This window comes from Bidens hawaiensis, unplaced genomic scaffold (genome assembly GCF_021521415.1).
Source record: "Bidens hawaiensis isolate Kalapana, Puna unplaced genomic scaffold, B.hawaiensis_p1.1 tig00008125_1, whole genome shotgun sequence".
NCBI lineage: Eukaryota > Viridiplantae > Streptophyta > Magnoliopsida > Asterales > Asteraceae > Bidens > Bidens hawaiensis.
Window position 1 is genome coordinate 1,078,241 of NW_027491578.1, and position 14,600 is coordinate 1,092,840.

Sequence of the window (14,600 nt, forward strand, 5' to 3'; positions counted from 1 at the left end):
GTTCTATATTTGCATGTTTAATCCATGAATGACTTATGTTGTTCTAAACGTCCGTAGTCGATCATACTTGTGGGAACAAGTATGAAGGTAAGACTATTATGAACCCGGATTGGTTGATATTCATGTGATGAATATAGGGCATAGGTTTGCCACCAAAGTTCATAGATATTTGTGGGATACAAATATTGGACTGACCCGCTCTCAAGGATCACTGCATGGAGTTAGTGTAACTGATCATAAGTAATCCTTGAGTAAAGGCGAGTATCATTGTGTCCTTTGACCTGAGATGCATATTGGATCTGGTTTTTCATCAAGTCTGATAACTTGACTCTCTTCTTTGTTATTTCGGTAACACGATAACGTGTAAGAAAGAGCTCAGATATCATACGAGATGTCAACAAGGGTGTATGCAGTCAAGATGGGATTTGTTCCTCTTATGTGTTGAGAGTTTAGATGTCTAAGGCCTGTTAAGTTAAATCATTGAGAGAATGATCACTCTGTGTCTCTTCGATTTGACAGGACATCTAGTAACAAAGGGATGTAATGATAAGACTTACCTATATCATATCAAGTATGGACTTGAAGGGGATGATGTTATTGAATGGCACTTAGTCAAACACACTAGGGATGGTGACCTGTTGTTAGGCGGTATTCACCATTAGCATTAACTTCCCATGAGTCTCGTGCAAGTGGGAGATTGTTGGAATACCGTATGCCCGAGACACATAATTAGGTTAATGTGGCTAGCCGTGTTTGATCCAAGTCGGGTCATACCCAATAACGAGTTAGACACACACCAATTATGTATTTGTTGAGATATAATCTATAAAACAAATACAAAACACGACACATTCAGAAATCGGGTTTCTGAATAATTACTTGAAAGTGTTAAATAAATTAATTGGTTAATTTATTTATTCAAATAATTATTATTGGAATGATTATTTAGACATGTGTTCTTTTATAAAATGGTTTATAAAAGATGGGGTGTTTATATATTTATAAAGTATAAAATATATCATTTAAACATGAGTCACACACACACTCCATACACTTGGTCAAAGTTGGTAAAGTTTTGTTGGAGATTGAGTAAAGTTTACTTGACCAAAAATGAACCTAACCATAGATTTGATTGAGATATGATCTCATATATATAAGAATGGTTCAACACACTTTCAAAATATATACCACTCTCTTTCCTTCTTGTTTTTGGTTCGGCCGAAGTCAAGAAAAGAAAAGGTTCGGGTCTCGGTTTCTCGTGTTCAAGCTCCCTAACATAGCTTGGTGTGTATTGGAGGCTCGGGGTACGAACCATTTGAGGTTTTCTCCTTGAAAGCTAGCCAAGAAACATCATCATCTTCTTCAACTTCAACTACACTCTTAAAGGGTTAAGAATGTAAGTGTTTATAGCTTTGATAGTTTAGTTTTTTTTTCCGTATTATTTGATCCTTGCCTCGGGTTTCTAATATATAGATTATTGGTAATCTTATGACATGAATAAACTAGGTTGTTCATGAACACATATCATATAAACTTGTAATATATATATATATATATATATATATACATACATATGGATACATATGTTTAAGTTTGTGATTTTCACGCTTTCGCCTTAATTAATGACTAGTTAAATGGTTAACTAAGTTTAAAATATCCATAGAAACCCAACAATAACGTAGTGTTTCTTTGCCATGGAAAGTCCTCACAAACATCGGACCGTTAACTAAGGTTAACTGGCGTGGTAAATTTAAATAGTACTATTGGGTTTGACAAACCCCACCCTGCATTATTCTCGACTGGAGGTAGAACGGGGTGTAACTTTGACCAAACATTGTTAAGTTTTGGCAATACTTGACTTGAGGCAATAACTAGTCAGCTTCGGTCGTGATGGAAACATAACACTATGCGGCAACGAGTTAACTAAGTGTAGTTAACCATGGGCCACTTTTATTTATAAATGTTTATGAACTGATAGAGCATAACTTACTTTGAAAACCTGTGAACTCACCAACCATATGTGTTGACTCTTTTTAGCATGTTTTCCTCAGGTCACTAGCAAGCACTTGGATTAGGATAACATTGCATGCATGGACTCGCATTGGTTTAAGTTTGAAAACATTTATTTGATATTGGTTTTGCGCTTGTAGCGCCATGAATTATTTAAACTTGTTTGGGAGATGGCTCCCGCACTTTGCTTAGCTTCCGCACTAGCACTTAAGTACTCTGAACATATTATTTTGATTTGTTAAAACTTTTAAGACCATGTAGATGTCGTTTGGTGTGATTAATGTGTTCGGATCCTGGTATGCCACCCGCCTTACGGTAAAACTCCGTTAGTGGAAATTTGAGGGTGTGACACGACATATCTCATTTGCTTTGAAATCATCTGAGAATCCAGGTGGAGCTTCCATATATACTTCTTCTTTCAATTTTCCATGGAGGAAGGCATTCTTGACATCAAATTGATGAAGAGGACATCCTTTGTTTGCAGCGATTGAGAAAAGAACCCTAATTGTGTTAATCTTTGCTACGGGAGAAAATGTCTCTTGGTAGTCAATCCCGTACGTTTGGGTATACCCTTTAGCCACCAACCGTGCTTTGTATCTTTCAATAGTTCCATTTGGTTTGTGTTTAACAGTGAAGACCCATCTACATCCTACTGGTTTCTTCCCTAGTGGATGATTACATTTTTCCCATGTATTATTTTTTATCAGTGCCTTCATCTCTGTTTCCATAGCGTCCTTCCAATTCTTGGATTTTAAGGCTTGTTCTACAGAGTTCGGAATTTGCTCAGCGTCTAAAGAAGCGTTAAAGGCTTTGGCTTCTTTAGATAGGTTTGCTTCGGCTATGTTTGCTATGGGGTATTTGGAGGATTTGGATTGTTTTTCTGGGGAGTATCTTTTTGCAGGTATTCCTCTGTTGACTCTTGGTGGGAGGACATATTTCGCGACAGTTTCTTGTCTTGTTATTTCATGTATAGGTACTTGTTCCTCCTGCACCGGTTCTTGCATTGTTTGTTCTTCTTCTACATCATGATTGTTAGATATAGGTACTTGTTCCTCCTGCACCGGTTCTTGTATTGCATTAACATTTTCGTGAGTTATATCTTCGTGGGTTATATTTTCAGGTGTTTGAGAATTATTTACTCCAGATGTAAGGTCGGGAGCACATGGGTCAGGAACACTAGTTGAAGGCTCATCGGGTTGCTGTGAAGCTGGTGACTCATCTTGGTCACTATGATTAGCTTCTTCAGATGATGGGGTCCATTTTGGAACCCATTTTAACCAACTCAATGTGTCATGTTCTTTCTCCCCATCACAACTGGGCTGGGAGATATAAAAGGGCTTTGTTTCAAGAAAGTCACAGTTCATGGTAGTGTATATGTGACGTTTTGTTGGGCTATAACATCGGTACCCCTTTTGGTTGACCCCATAGCCTACAAAAACACATTTCTCAGCACATGGGTTAAGTTTGCTCCGATTTATTTTGGGTATATGGACAAAAACCGAACACCCAAATATTCGTGGTTGAAGCGTAAGGGGTGGAGGTAATTTAGTGAATTCTGAAAGGGCTTGAAGTGGGGTTTTCAGGTTAAGGGCCTTTGTTGGCAGTCTGTTGATAAGATATGTAGCGGTAGCAAGAGCCTCGGGCCAGAAGGATTTTGGAACTTGGGATTCAATCAGAAGAGCTCGGGTTATTTCTAGTAAAATACGATTTTTCTGTTCGACGGTGCCGTTTTGTTCGGGAGTGTAGGAGCATGATCTTTGGTGAATAATCCCTTTTGTTTCGCAAAATTGTTTCATATAATCGTTAACGAACTCCCCCCCATTATCGGACCGAAGAACTTGGATATTAGTTTTGAATTGTGTTTGTATCATGGTGTAAAACGCAGTAAACTTATCAAAAACTTCATATTTATTTTTTACAAAATAGATCCATGTCATACGAGTGCAATCATCAATAAATGAAACAAAAAAACGAAAGTGTTACCCCCCAACGACTTTTGCGGGTCCCCAAACGTCTGAATGGATAAGTGAAAAAGGTAAACCAACTCTTGTTTCATTTGGTTTAAAGGTATATCTATGGTTTTTCGCCATGATACAAGTTTCACAATTTAATGTTCCATTACTAGAAAATAATTTTGGAAATAGAATATGCAAATAACCGATAGAAGGATGTCCAAGTCTCCTATGCCATAACCAAGCTTCTCTATTTATTGTACCATGGGCTAACATTACAGTACCATGGTGAGTCACTTCTTCCACATAATACAACCCATGGCGTTCAGTGCCACGCCCAATAATCGATCCCGTCCTGATATCTTGTAAGATACAGAAGGTTGGATGCATTAAAACTGTGCAATTTAATTCTTTTGTCACATGACTAATGGATAACAATTTATGTGACAATGAAGGAACGTAAAGACAATTTGAAAGTTTTAATGTGGGCGATATTTCAATAGTCCCTCCTCCCAAAACAGGAACTATTCCCCCATTGGCGGTTTTTATGTGATCAATTTTAGGTTTAGACTTTGAAATAATGTCGGATAATTCAAATGTCATGGTGTCGGTAGCACCACAATCAAAAATCCATGATTTATCTAATTTTTCACGCGTATCGGCCATATTCACCTCTCCGACAGTTTTGTTTAAGTTCTTTTTGTAAACTTGAGAATTTTCCGAGTTAAATAATTCCAAATTTTGGCCGGTATCGCAGAAATCAGATTCTTTTGGGTTACTATTAAAGTTGAGAGATTCTATATGGGGTTTATTTAAAATATCTAGAACTCGAGGGTTAATAAATTTATGATCACAAATGCAAGGGTTTGAAGTAATAACCTCAAACCTGTTACCTCCATTATCGCCGCGTAACCCATCTGCGGTGGTGAACTGATCAATTGATTCCTCAAGCTGGTCGCCGATGTCGATGTTGTTGTGTCTTTCACCGATTAAGCCAAATCTATGTCTCTCACCGATGTTTCGTTGGTCGCCGCCGTTTATGGTGGCTTCAGAGCCGCCAACAGTGGCCGCTACCTTCCATTTATGTTTGTGGTTTTGTGGTTTTATGGTGGCTTTAGAGCCTGGTTCGGCCATTGCTATTTGGGTTGTAAGGTTTTTGAGGTCACGTGACGAGTTACCGCCTGAGTCAGACATGGAAACTTGTACACGGTTTGATTGGTTGGTTTATTTTTGGCACCGAGGTATATGACGAGCAGCAAGATCCTATGATCGTTAATACTGCTCTGATACCATAATAGTTATGATAATCATAATACTAAGAAGAAGAAAATGAATTGAAGACACTTTTATATTATTGAGTTTCTGTGTGTATACAAAGAGAATTAGAAAATAATTTAAATACTATGTCTTGATTTGCCTTTACAAGGAAAAAGGTGCACCAAATGGAAAGATGAAAAAGTATCCCGTGAATTGTGCTTCCAACGGTCAAGAATTCCTTGTAAACAAGGTTTGCCAGAATCTCTTATATTTGAGAATGATGAAATAATTAATCCCCTTTGATATCATATGTTCTTTTTTATTATTTTCTAACAGGTTTAAGATCATTCACATCTCTTATCTATATTTATCTATATAATTTAACAAAAATATACATTTGTCTTTAAAATTTATTTATTTTTTAAACCTCCCACCTCCATATCCCATTTCTCTCTATCTTTGTTATACTCATATTTTTTGTTTTTTCATGCACTCTCAAAAATTTATAGAGATTTTGACTTTTGATGTATTTATAAAGTTACATGAGTACGTGCAGGGGTGAATTAATGGTGGTTCGGGTTATGTAAGGGTCAATATGAGTTTCGATTAGCATGGTAGGTTCAACCAACAATAAAGAGCATCAACGACGATTGGGTTTTGACAATGATCGTGAAAGTGATTTAAGGTGTATTAAGTATTTTTTTTTTTAAATTTTGAAATAGGTGTATCACTAGATGAGTTGCGTAAGGGGTCAAAACGAATTTAACCTATATTAGTTGGGGTGAAAGCAGGTTGGGTCATAGTGAGTTCATGACGGTGTCCATTTGTAGTGACGGAGACAATGGCGATGGAGGCGACAATGACCCATAGGTTGTGGCATTGGAGGTGGCACCGATAATGGTGGAGAAGATGGATGGGTGTTTTATAGAAAATTAATTTAAGGTAAACTCAATTCAATAGTAACCTAGTTTATTAAGTGCTCTACTAAGTTTACTTAAAAGTTTTTTTGGTCTTCTAAAATCACATAACTTTTATTTGGTGTTCGAGTCTTGTGTGATTCATTAAAAAAGGTTAGAGTTGAGACAAATGAAACATATATGATTATTGATTATATTATTATTGTTTTAACTTTCACTTCAAATTTGACACTATAAATATTTGGTAAAGATATACCATTTTCTGAAACAACTAATTTTTTTTCCATCTTTGCCTCTTGTCAGGATCGAACCTCAATATTTGCTGCTAACACAACACCTTTACCTTAATTTAAGATTATAAATTGTATATTGCTGATAAAATAAAACAATTAATAAATAATGTACATGCATATGCTAATTGTTCAAGACTCATTCAACTAATCACAACCTATTATTTTATTCGGAAAGTTATGGATGTTCTTGTCTCATTGGTCGACAAATGGTCTTATTATAAACACCACCAGCTAAAAATATTATAAAAACTTAATCAAATTAAGTATATAAATTAATTAATTACACCTAAACGCGTTAAGTATACAATTTAGAATGCTAATTTAATAATACATTTCATTTCAATAAAAATATGAAATTAAATTGGACACAAGAACTTCCGATTAGTATTACAAACCCTTATCCAAACAATAAAACAATGTTAGAACTTTGCAAAATGTAAAAAAAACTTGCCAATATTCTTTCGTTTCTTAGGGTGAACCGTTAAGGCGTTAACTACTAGCTTTTTCTATAGATTAAGATGAGCAATGACCGAGAAAACGTAAAGGAGAGCCGTGCCGATTAAAAGCGGTGTACTCGACATGCCACAAATTAAGGCTATTGTTTCCGTATACTCTGGTTGTTTTTTGTGTTTACTTTTGTAACTTGAATCATAGTCCCATCCATACGGTCTAGATCTCCTCTCCAATCTCTCTTTCGTCTTTATCACTTCAATCCTCTCCTTCAAAATCTTCATACTCGAATCAACAAGATTACTCGATCTCCCTATAAAAAGAGTTAGCCAACAAACATTAAATAACGATGCTTTGATACATTATATATGGCATATAATATCTTTTCCTGTGACGAGTTCTCATGGTTATAAAAAAATGTTCAAAATGACTAAAATCATGTTTATCAAGAAACTTGAAATTGCCTTTGTCTCCTAAGCTCTGAGCCCTAATCTCTAAGCTTGAACGTACTTTGCGCTCCACTTGAACTGGTCGAACTACCACACACGTGAAAGAAGGTATCATCGTTGACATCTTTCTTGGTTTTTCTTTTTGTTTAGACTGATTTTGTAGAATTTTTTTATAAAACTTTTGAATGGAAGTAATTGGGTTGTGAACTTGTGATGGCTGTTATTGAATCTTGTCCAATTGAGGTGTATTTATATTGTGAGAATGATGTATGCATGAATATTCAATGACTTTTGAAAGTTTGGAGGGGACAAAACACAGGTCTAAATTCGCATATAATGGTATTCGTGTATGACGAGGTATAGCAGCCCTAACATATGTCCGAGAGGTGTCAATTACAACTCCTGTTTGCCTGTGATTTGAGCTGTCGATCCATGGACGATTGCAACAATAAACATGTTTTCAATTTTATGAAATTTAAAACAAGAATATTCTTTATTTATAAAGTTTTTACAATATTAAAATTATATGCAACTTCGATTATTATCGAAGTAGCGTATTTTTCCTTTGTTGGTGAACTAGGTTACAAACTCGTGTTTCATATGGGTTAAGCAAAAAAATTACTAAATATTTTTTAGTTTTAAAAAACTTTATTAGAGAAATGGAAATCAGCAAGAGGGTGAAAATTACAAGATATCATGTAAATTAGTATTGAAAATTTGGAAATTATAAAATGTTATTTTGCGATAATTACGTATAAGTATCTAACTAATAATTCATTTGAAGTTAAATATTTCACATAAATACTATATTCAATATGATAAGCGTCATGATTTGAAAAACACAAAGTTCAAGATAGGTTAAATGATTATTTTATTTTGTTTACCAAATGACAATAATGTCCTTGAAAATTGGGTCCGTCGGTATTGTTTATTAATGTAAGTTGGTTGTGTTTAATGGTAAACTTGTAAATTGACTAATAAATTTTGAAAACGAACGTTTGTAATTAGACAAATAGAAAATAAAATACGGACAATTTTAATAGGACGGAGGTAGTATTATGATAAGTTTACTATCGTGTTCATTATACACATTCCTTTGATATCTTCCGGTAGAAGTTTATTGGAAATCTTAGCTCTAACCAGCCGTCTCCATTCTCTCTCTACTTAACCGCTGGCGCAATTTCAAATGCAGATCTGATTACTTTTTCCATTAACATTCATCTTCATCTTCCATAGATGTATTGAGAAACCCTAATACGTCTATTCTCTCAGTTTTGATTACTTTAATTTAAAACTTTGCTGAGGTAAAACTTTGCCTTTGAATTGATCTAATTCATATGTTTGGCTTTATTGTGTACTCGGATTGCAATATATTTCAGTTTATGGCTATCTATTTGGGTTTTTAGTACCGTATTCCATATATGTACAAATTTTCAATGATAATGGTAAGCGATAGGCATGTAAACGAACCGAATGGACACGAACAAAGCATATTCATGTTTGTTTGACATTTAACCAACCAAATGAGCGAACACAAACTATTTATCAAATGAGCTTTTTACCTTCATGTGCGTTTCTTAATAAAATGAGTGTGTTCGCTTATGTTTGTTTGTTAATAGTATAAATGAACGGTTCATGAACTTAAACGAGCTGACACAAGTAAACATTGATGACAAACATAATTGAGCGAACAACAATTGAAAGTAAACATGCACATAAATGATAAAACTGTTTGGGCTATACTACTATAATAAACCTTAATATTTGTATATAGATCAAATGAACAATGGAAAAATTACAATAAAACACAATTACTTATCTAAATTTCACCATGAATTATGCTAATTTTGCAGGTAGGATCCGTGGCAGATCATGTCTTTTGACTTATTGTTGGTCAACTTAAACATTATTGATGATATTGCTATGAGAGTGATTTAAATATATTTTCCAAAGTGACCTCAAGGATGACACATTGGTAAGCCATTTCATTATGAATTGTTATTTGATTAGTTAACATTATTTTAATTCTAATATTGTTTACAATCTATAGGGACTTAAAACTCCTGAATGTTTTTTTTGGATGGGTATCAGAATGCAAAGCTTTCTGATTTTGGATATGTTATAAAGGTCCTCCATATGAACAGTTTAATGCCCCAACATTGGTATTGTTTCTGATTCCTTTTTGTTTGTTTGGTAGTACTGTTTTATGTTTGTGTTGCCAATTAAAAGAAGTTGTATACCAAGTCATCTTAATATGTTTGGGTTCTTTCTTTGGTCTTTTTCAAATACATCACTGTTAATGGTGGGAGAGTTTGTTTATGTAATTGTTTACTAGGTTCATAGCTTGCATTTCCATTCCATTAATACAAATACATTATAGTTAAAGGTTTTTTATAAAATAAATTTTTTATTTTCAAAAAAGCATCCCCACATGAAAAGGTTCCATAAGTTAGATCTCTGTGCATATAGTTACCAAATTGCCTTATGTCTTTCATGACACATTAGTTAAGCCTTATGCCTGTCAAATTCAAAAGTAGCTCATCACAAAAATTTACCACTGATCATAATAAGCATATTTGTGTATGCATAGTTGCGCACACATATATGCTACATTTTAGTCACCTGGGCAGAGGGAGTTATTCAAGATGAACTACACGGGCAACTTGCAATTCCTAATATGTTTTTACGGGTCAAAAGGTATGTAAATTTATGTCAAATTTTATGTTCAAAGAAAATTGTTTGGAATCAATAAAGTTTTCTTATCTATTATGTTATCTTTCATTGAAAAACCCGAAGGCTCATTGCTATGCTAATTTAAACAGGCGGGCCAAAATATGGCACTAGCTATTTGCTATATCATGCTTTTGGCCGGTCAACTGGGTAACATACCCAGTTTTATGATTCAAGGTGGAGATATTACATATCATGATTGGGTGGCACATTTCGCCATGAAAATTTTAAAATAAGCGGTCACATTCAGGCATTTGACTTTTTGTTTTTGTTTTCAACATTCATAAGTTACATAAATGGCAATATTATCGTTATTAGTGTCACAATTTCACTTACAATTAAGTTGTTTTAATCTGTTTACATGCCATATTGATTAAGACAATTGGCAGTAGTATTATTGTTTTGCGCTTTAAATAAGTTATATCTTCTTGATTTGGAATTACAAATAATATTTATTTATGACTTAGGTTGCAAAGGAGGTTGGTGAGAATCGGAAGCCTGATGGTTTGTTTTGCAGCCTGTTTTGGACTTGATCGGCCGTAGAAAATTATCTTTTATCTTGGTGATCAGCATTTGCTCAAAGCTAATTTAGTTAGAGATCCAAACTATGATTGATATCAAACTTAAGGGTCAAAATTACAATTACCGAGTCTACACTCATACACTAGAGGGGTAAACTTGGAATTTTACGAACTGTTTGGAAGGTTAAAAGGGTAATGGAGGAATTTTCAAATTTAGCATGAGGTTTACTTGGATATATAGTCAGATTGAAGAAATTGGATAGAAACTGTAAGGTTGACCATATTGACCTTTTACCTTCATGTGTATATGATATGGTTAACACTTTGCATGCATTGCTTTTTGCTCAATGAGATGTTATCAAAATCCATATTTTATTGTTATTTCTTTTAATCAAAACTGCACTTGCTTCCTACATACTGTTCATTTGGTTCACCAACATACATCCACCTTTCAATTAAGAAAAAAAGATTATTTATCAACCCCAGTTCCTTTTAATAACTTCTAAAACAATATATGATATTTCACTTAATTGCATGAATTGCCCAAAGCTGCTGGATATAAATGGTATTGGAGTTGGCACGTTTTGAAGTTGATGACACTGTATATGGTACCGTATATTATTTTTATTAATGAATATTATAGGTTTTTTTAATCATTCAAAGAGGTTCTGCATCTTATCACTCATATAAGCATTTGCTTACATGACATCCATAAACGTTAGGCATATCTATTTGGTTTAAAATTCCGTTTATTTTACAAGTCCACTTTACAATCTTTCTTTCTTTTGAAGCTGTGGAGAATTTTTATTTTACATGCCAGAGATTATATTTATTAACATGTTTTTAATATGTTTAATTTTTATAACCAGTGTATTACACGGGCTTATAGACTAGTAACCTTGTATAGGGCATATAGAGAGGGGGGTGGGTGGGTGTTTATAGAAAACCCCTCCAAAATGGTGACACGTAACGCACCAACTTACTAAGTATAAATTTGAATAGAATATTTTTACTTTTCGATGAGTAAAGTCAAATATTATGGCCTGATAGCCTCTTTATATATCATCAAATCACCACCATTAATGATTCATAATCAACATTTAAAAACGTAAAACAACTTTACAATGCCCTATGATCCTTCAAACAAGAAGAAATCAATGAACATGAACAATATGTAAACGAGTCTCTTCTGCAAGATTGCTCTCTTCGTCTGAAAGATCATGATCCTCCCAAATCAGATATCAAATTAAGAACCAAAATTAAAAATCAAATCTACACATTTCATTTAAATTGCTACCTGTTGTACTTGCTGGCGGCTTTGAACCGATTCAACCATGATATATATTGACAGCAGAACACCAAGGCTTCTTAACATTACAAACTGCACAAAAAAATAATACTAAAACAAAATAAATAAAATTTTAAAAACAAGTGCCCAAGCAATGTTTCGTGTTTCAGATTACCGTGAACATGGTAACAGTATATCTTTGTGTTCCATTGATGATTATTGGTAGAGTATGTCGCAACACGAGAAGAGCCATAAACTGCAATTAATTTATACATAAAATGATAAAAAAGTATCAATTTAGAAAGTGTTTAGAAGATAAAATTAATATAGAGATGACATACAATTATAGCAATTACACGGCAACAAATCAAGCTTTTGGTGCTTAGAGTGATATACTCATCAAAGTCGGGTTCAACATGACCAACAGAATTTATTGCTGAAAACCGCAAAGTGTATAGATCCCGTCTAGAAATCTCCCAGTTACCCCTAAATTACATAATGAAAAGAAATATGAATATATAAATAAAGATAGTTAAGCTCAAAAACACACCTGAAATTCATTGGAATGCCATCACAATGGAATAACGGAGGCGGTGATGAATATCCGGGCTTGAATGGCTGAAATTCAAAGAAAAACAGGAATAACTGAGAATGCTAATCATATAACATTATATATGGTTTAATAATATTAATAACTAATATGTTTGTTTGTTGATGAAAAGGGTGCAAACGAGTCAAACTGCTTGTGTGCTACTGATGTATATATACATCTCTGGTTGAGGACAAACCTGAAGGCAAATCTCGCATATGGTGTTTCTCTTTTCTTTGCACCATCTTTGAACACATTTGCGATGGGCATACTGAAAACATATTGAATTAAACAAAGTGAGAGTTAATTATAAATTTTGAAATTAATTTCATGAAATAAGATTAATCAAAAAACTAGAGTCCATAACCTTTAAGCTGCCACAACAAGCACAGGGTGTCTCCATATTTAAGTCCTCATCTTCATCATGGCAGATCCTGCATGCTACAAACTTCTTTGACGACTTGAAACCGTGATCCATCCTATGAATACAGACATCAGTAGCCAGTACTTCTTCGTTCGCTAAATTCGATATACTTTTACTCTCAATTTCAGCCGCGTGAGAGGATTCAGTAACCAGCAACACAAAATGATCCCCCATTCAACCTTGGTTTTACACAACAAGATTCTTTTGAAAAAAAGTAAACAGAATTCGATACCGTAAAACCCTAGCAAACTCTTTCTGCAAAGTTTCCTTTATCTCCACTGATCTGTGGCCGGGTTCAATTGAAAAATATAAAATGTTAATTAGATTATAATTAAAGCTAAACAAATTAAACAAATGAGTTAATATATCATCATGATATCATAGGCGTGACTCCACGTTCACTCATTCTGTTTACCCAATACACAAGTGGGCCCTCTACTTTTAAATCATGCATGCGTACACACAAAGTATATAACATTGTAAAATAACCCATTTATATATCTTAAAAAATACTCCTTCCGTCACATTAAACGTGTCATGGTTTGTAGAACACAAAGTTTAAGGTAGATTGAATGATTGATATTTCTTGCTTACTAAATGACAATAATGTCCTTAGAAATTTGGTCCATCAATATTGTTTATTAATGTTAGTTGTGTGTGTTTAAGGAAAAAATTGGAAATTGGTTAATAAATTTTGAAAGCGGACATTTGTAATGGGACAAACAAAAAAGAAAATATTGACATTTTTAATTGGACGAATGAAATAATAGTGTAATAATGTAACGGGTTTTGGTGGTCAATCGAGCAAACCAACACTTAATGGAAAACATAAGCTTGAATCTGATAAATATAATCCTGATTCGTTAAAGAAAAACCGACGGTGTTCTAACTTTAATTTTAAATTATATCTCCTAGTTCTTGATTAAGGTTTGTTTAGTTTATATAAGGTTTTATTTATTTGACTTTGTTAGTTTTATGTTGGAAGTTTGAAGTTAAAATAAACAATTTAATCTGTTCCTTCCGATTTCAATATATCATCACAATAATTGTTATTCTAGATTTCCGCCCACCACTACTATAGTTTTGCCCATACCCTACCATAGGCGACGTCAAGAGTGTCTTTTCCGTGTTCGCGTTCAAGAATAAGACATAAATTAAAGGTTCTAATCCAATTTTTCTCCAACAGAATCAAGGTACCACACACGCGGCGAGTTCAAGCCCATAAGCATAAGCTTGAATAGTGCCGAACTCAAGCTCTAGCTTCATAAAAGCTTTATGAGCCGATTTTGAGTAGTGTAAGACAATTAGTGAAAGCATTATTTATAAAATGAGCTCTTAAACTACCTGAAAATATTACATGTTTAGTCGTTTAGAAACGTTTATGTTACAACCGATTGTGAAAATACTTAATTGATGTTTGGATAAATACAAATGAAATTAACGTGTTATTTGTGAGAATCAAGTAAAGTAATATATCATAGAGTAATTTACTTGTATATATAATTACTTTACTTAATTCTCACAATTAGCACGTTAATTTCATTTATACATTAATTTTCCCCTAATTGATAACATTTACAGATTATTGCCTCATATAATAAATTGTTTGTCATGATGTTTGATGAATCTTCTCTATGATTCTTAGTAGCGTTACTTTTAAACATGTCTTGACTCATCATCTCACCCATTTGCCACTTAGCCATTACAAACCACACCGCTA

At 33.8% G+C, this 14,600-nt stretch overlaps 1 protein-coding gene across 1 annotated transcript; it reads right to left on the minus strand.

The window, feature by feature from the left end:
- Positions 1 to 12,031: 12,031 nt before the first annotated feature.
- Positions 12,032 to 13,157, minus strand: LOC143637117 (uncharacterized). The gene is made up of 5 exons (XM_077104566.1): positions 12,824 to 13,157; positions 12,656 to 12,727; positions 12,418 to 12,485; positions 12,209 to 12,332; positions 12,032 to 12,123 (listed from the first exon to the last, which is right to left on the minus strand). The coding sequence occupies exons 1-5, from the start codon at positions 13,052 to 13,054 to the stop codon at positions 12,034 to 12,036; spliced, it is 585 nt and encodes a 194-aa protein (XP_076960681.1). The 5' UTR covers positions 13,055 to 13,157; the 3' UTR covers positions 12,032 to 12,033.
- Positions 13,158 to 14,600: the final 1,443 nt, after the last annotated feature.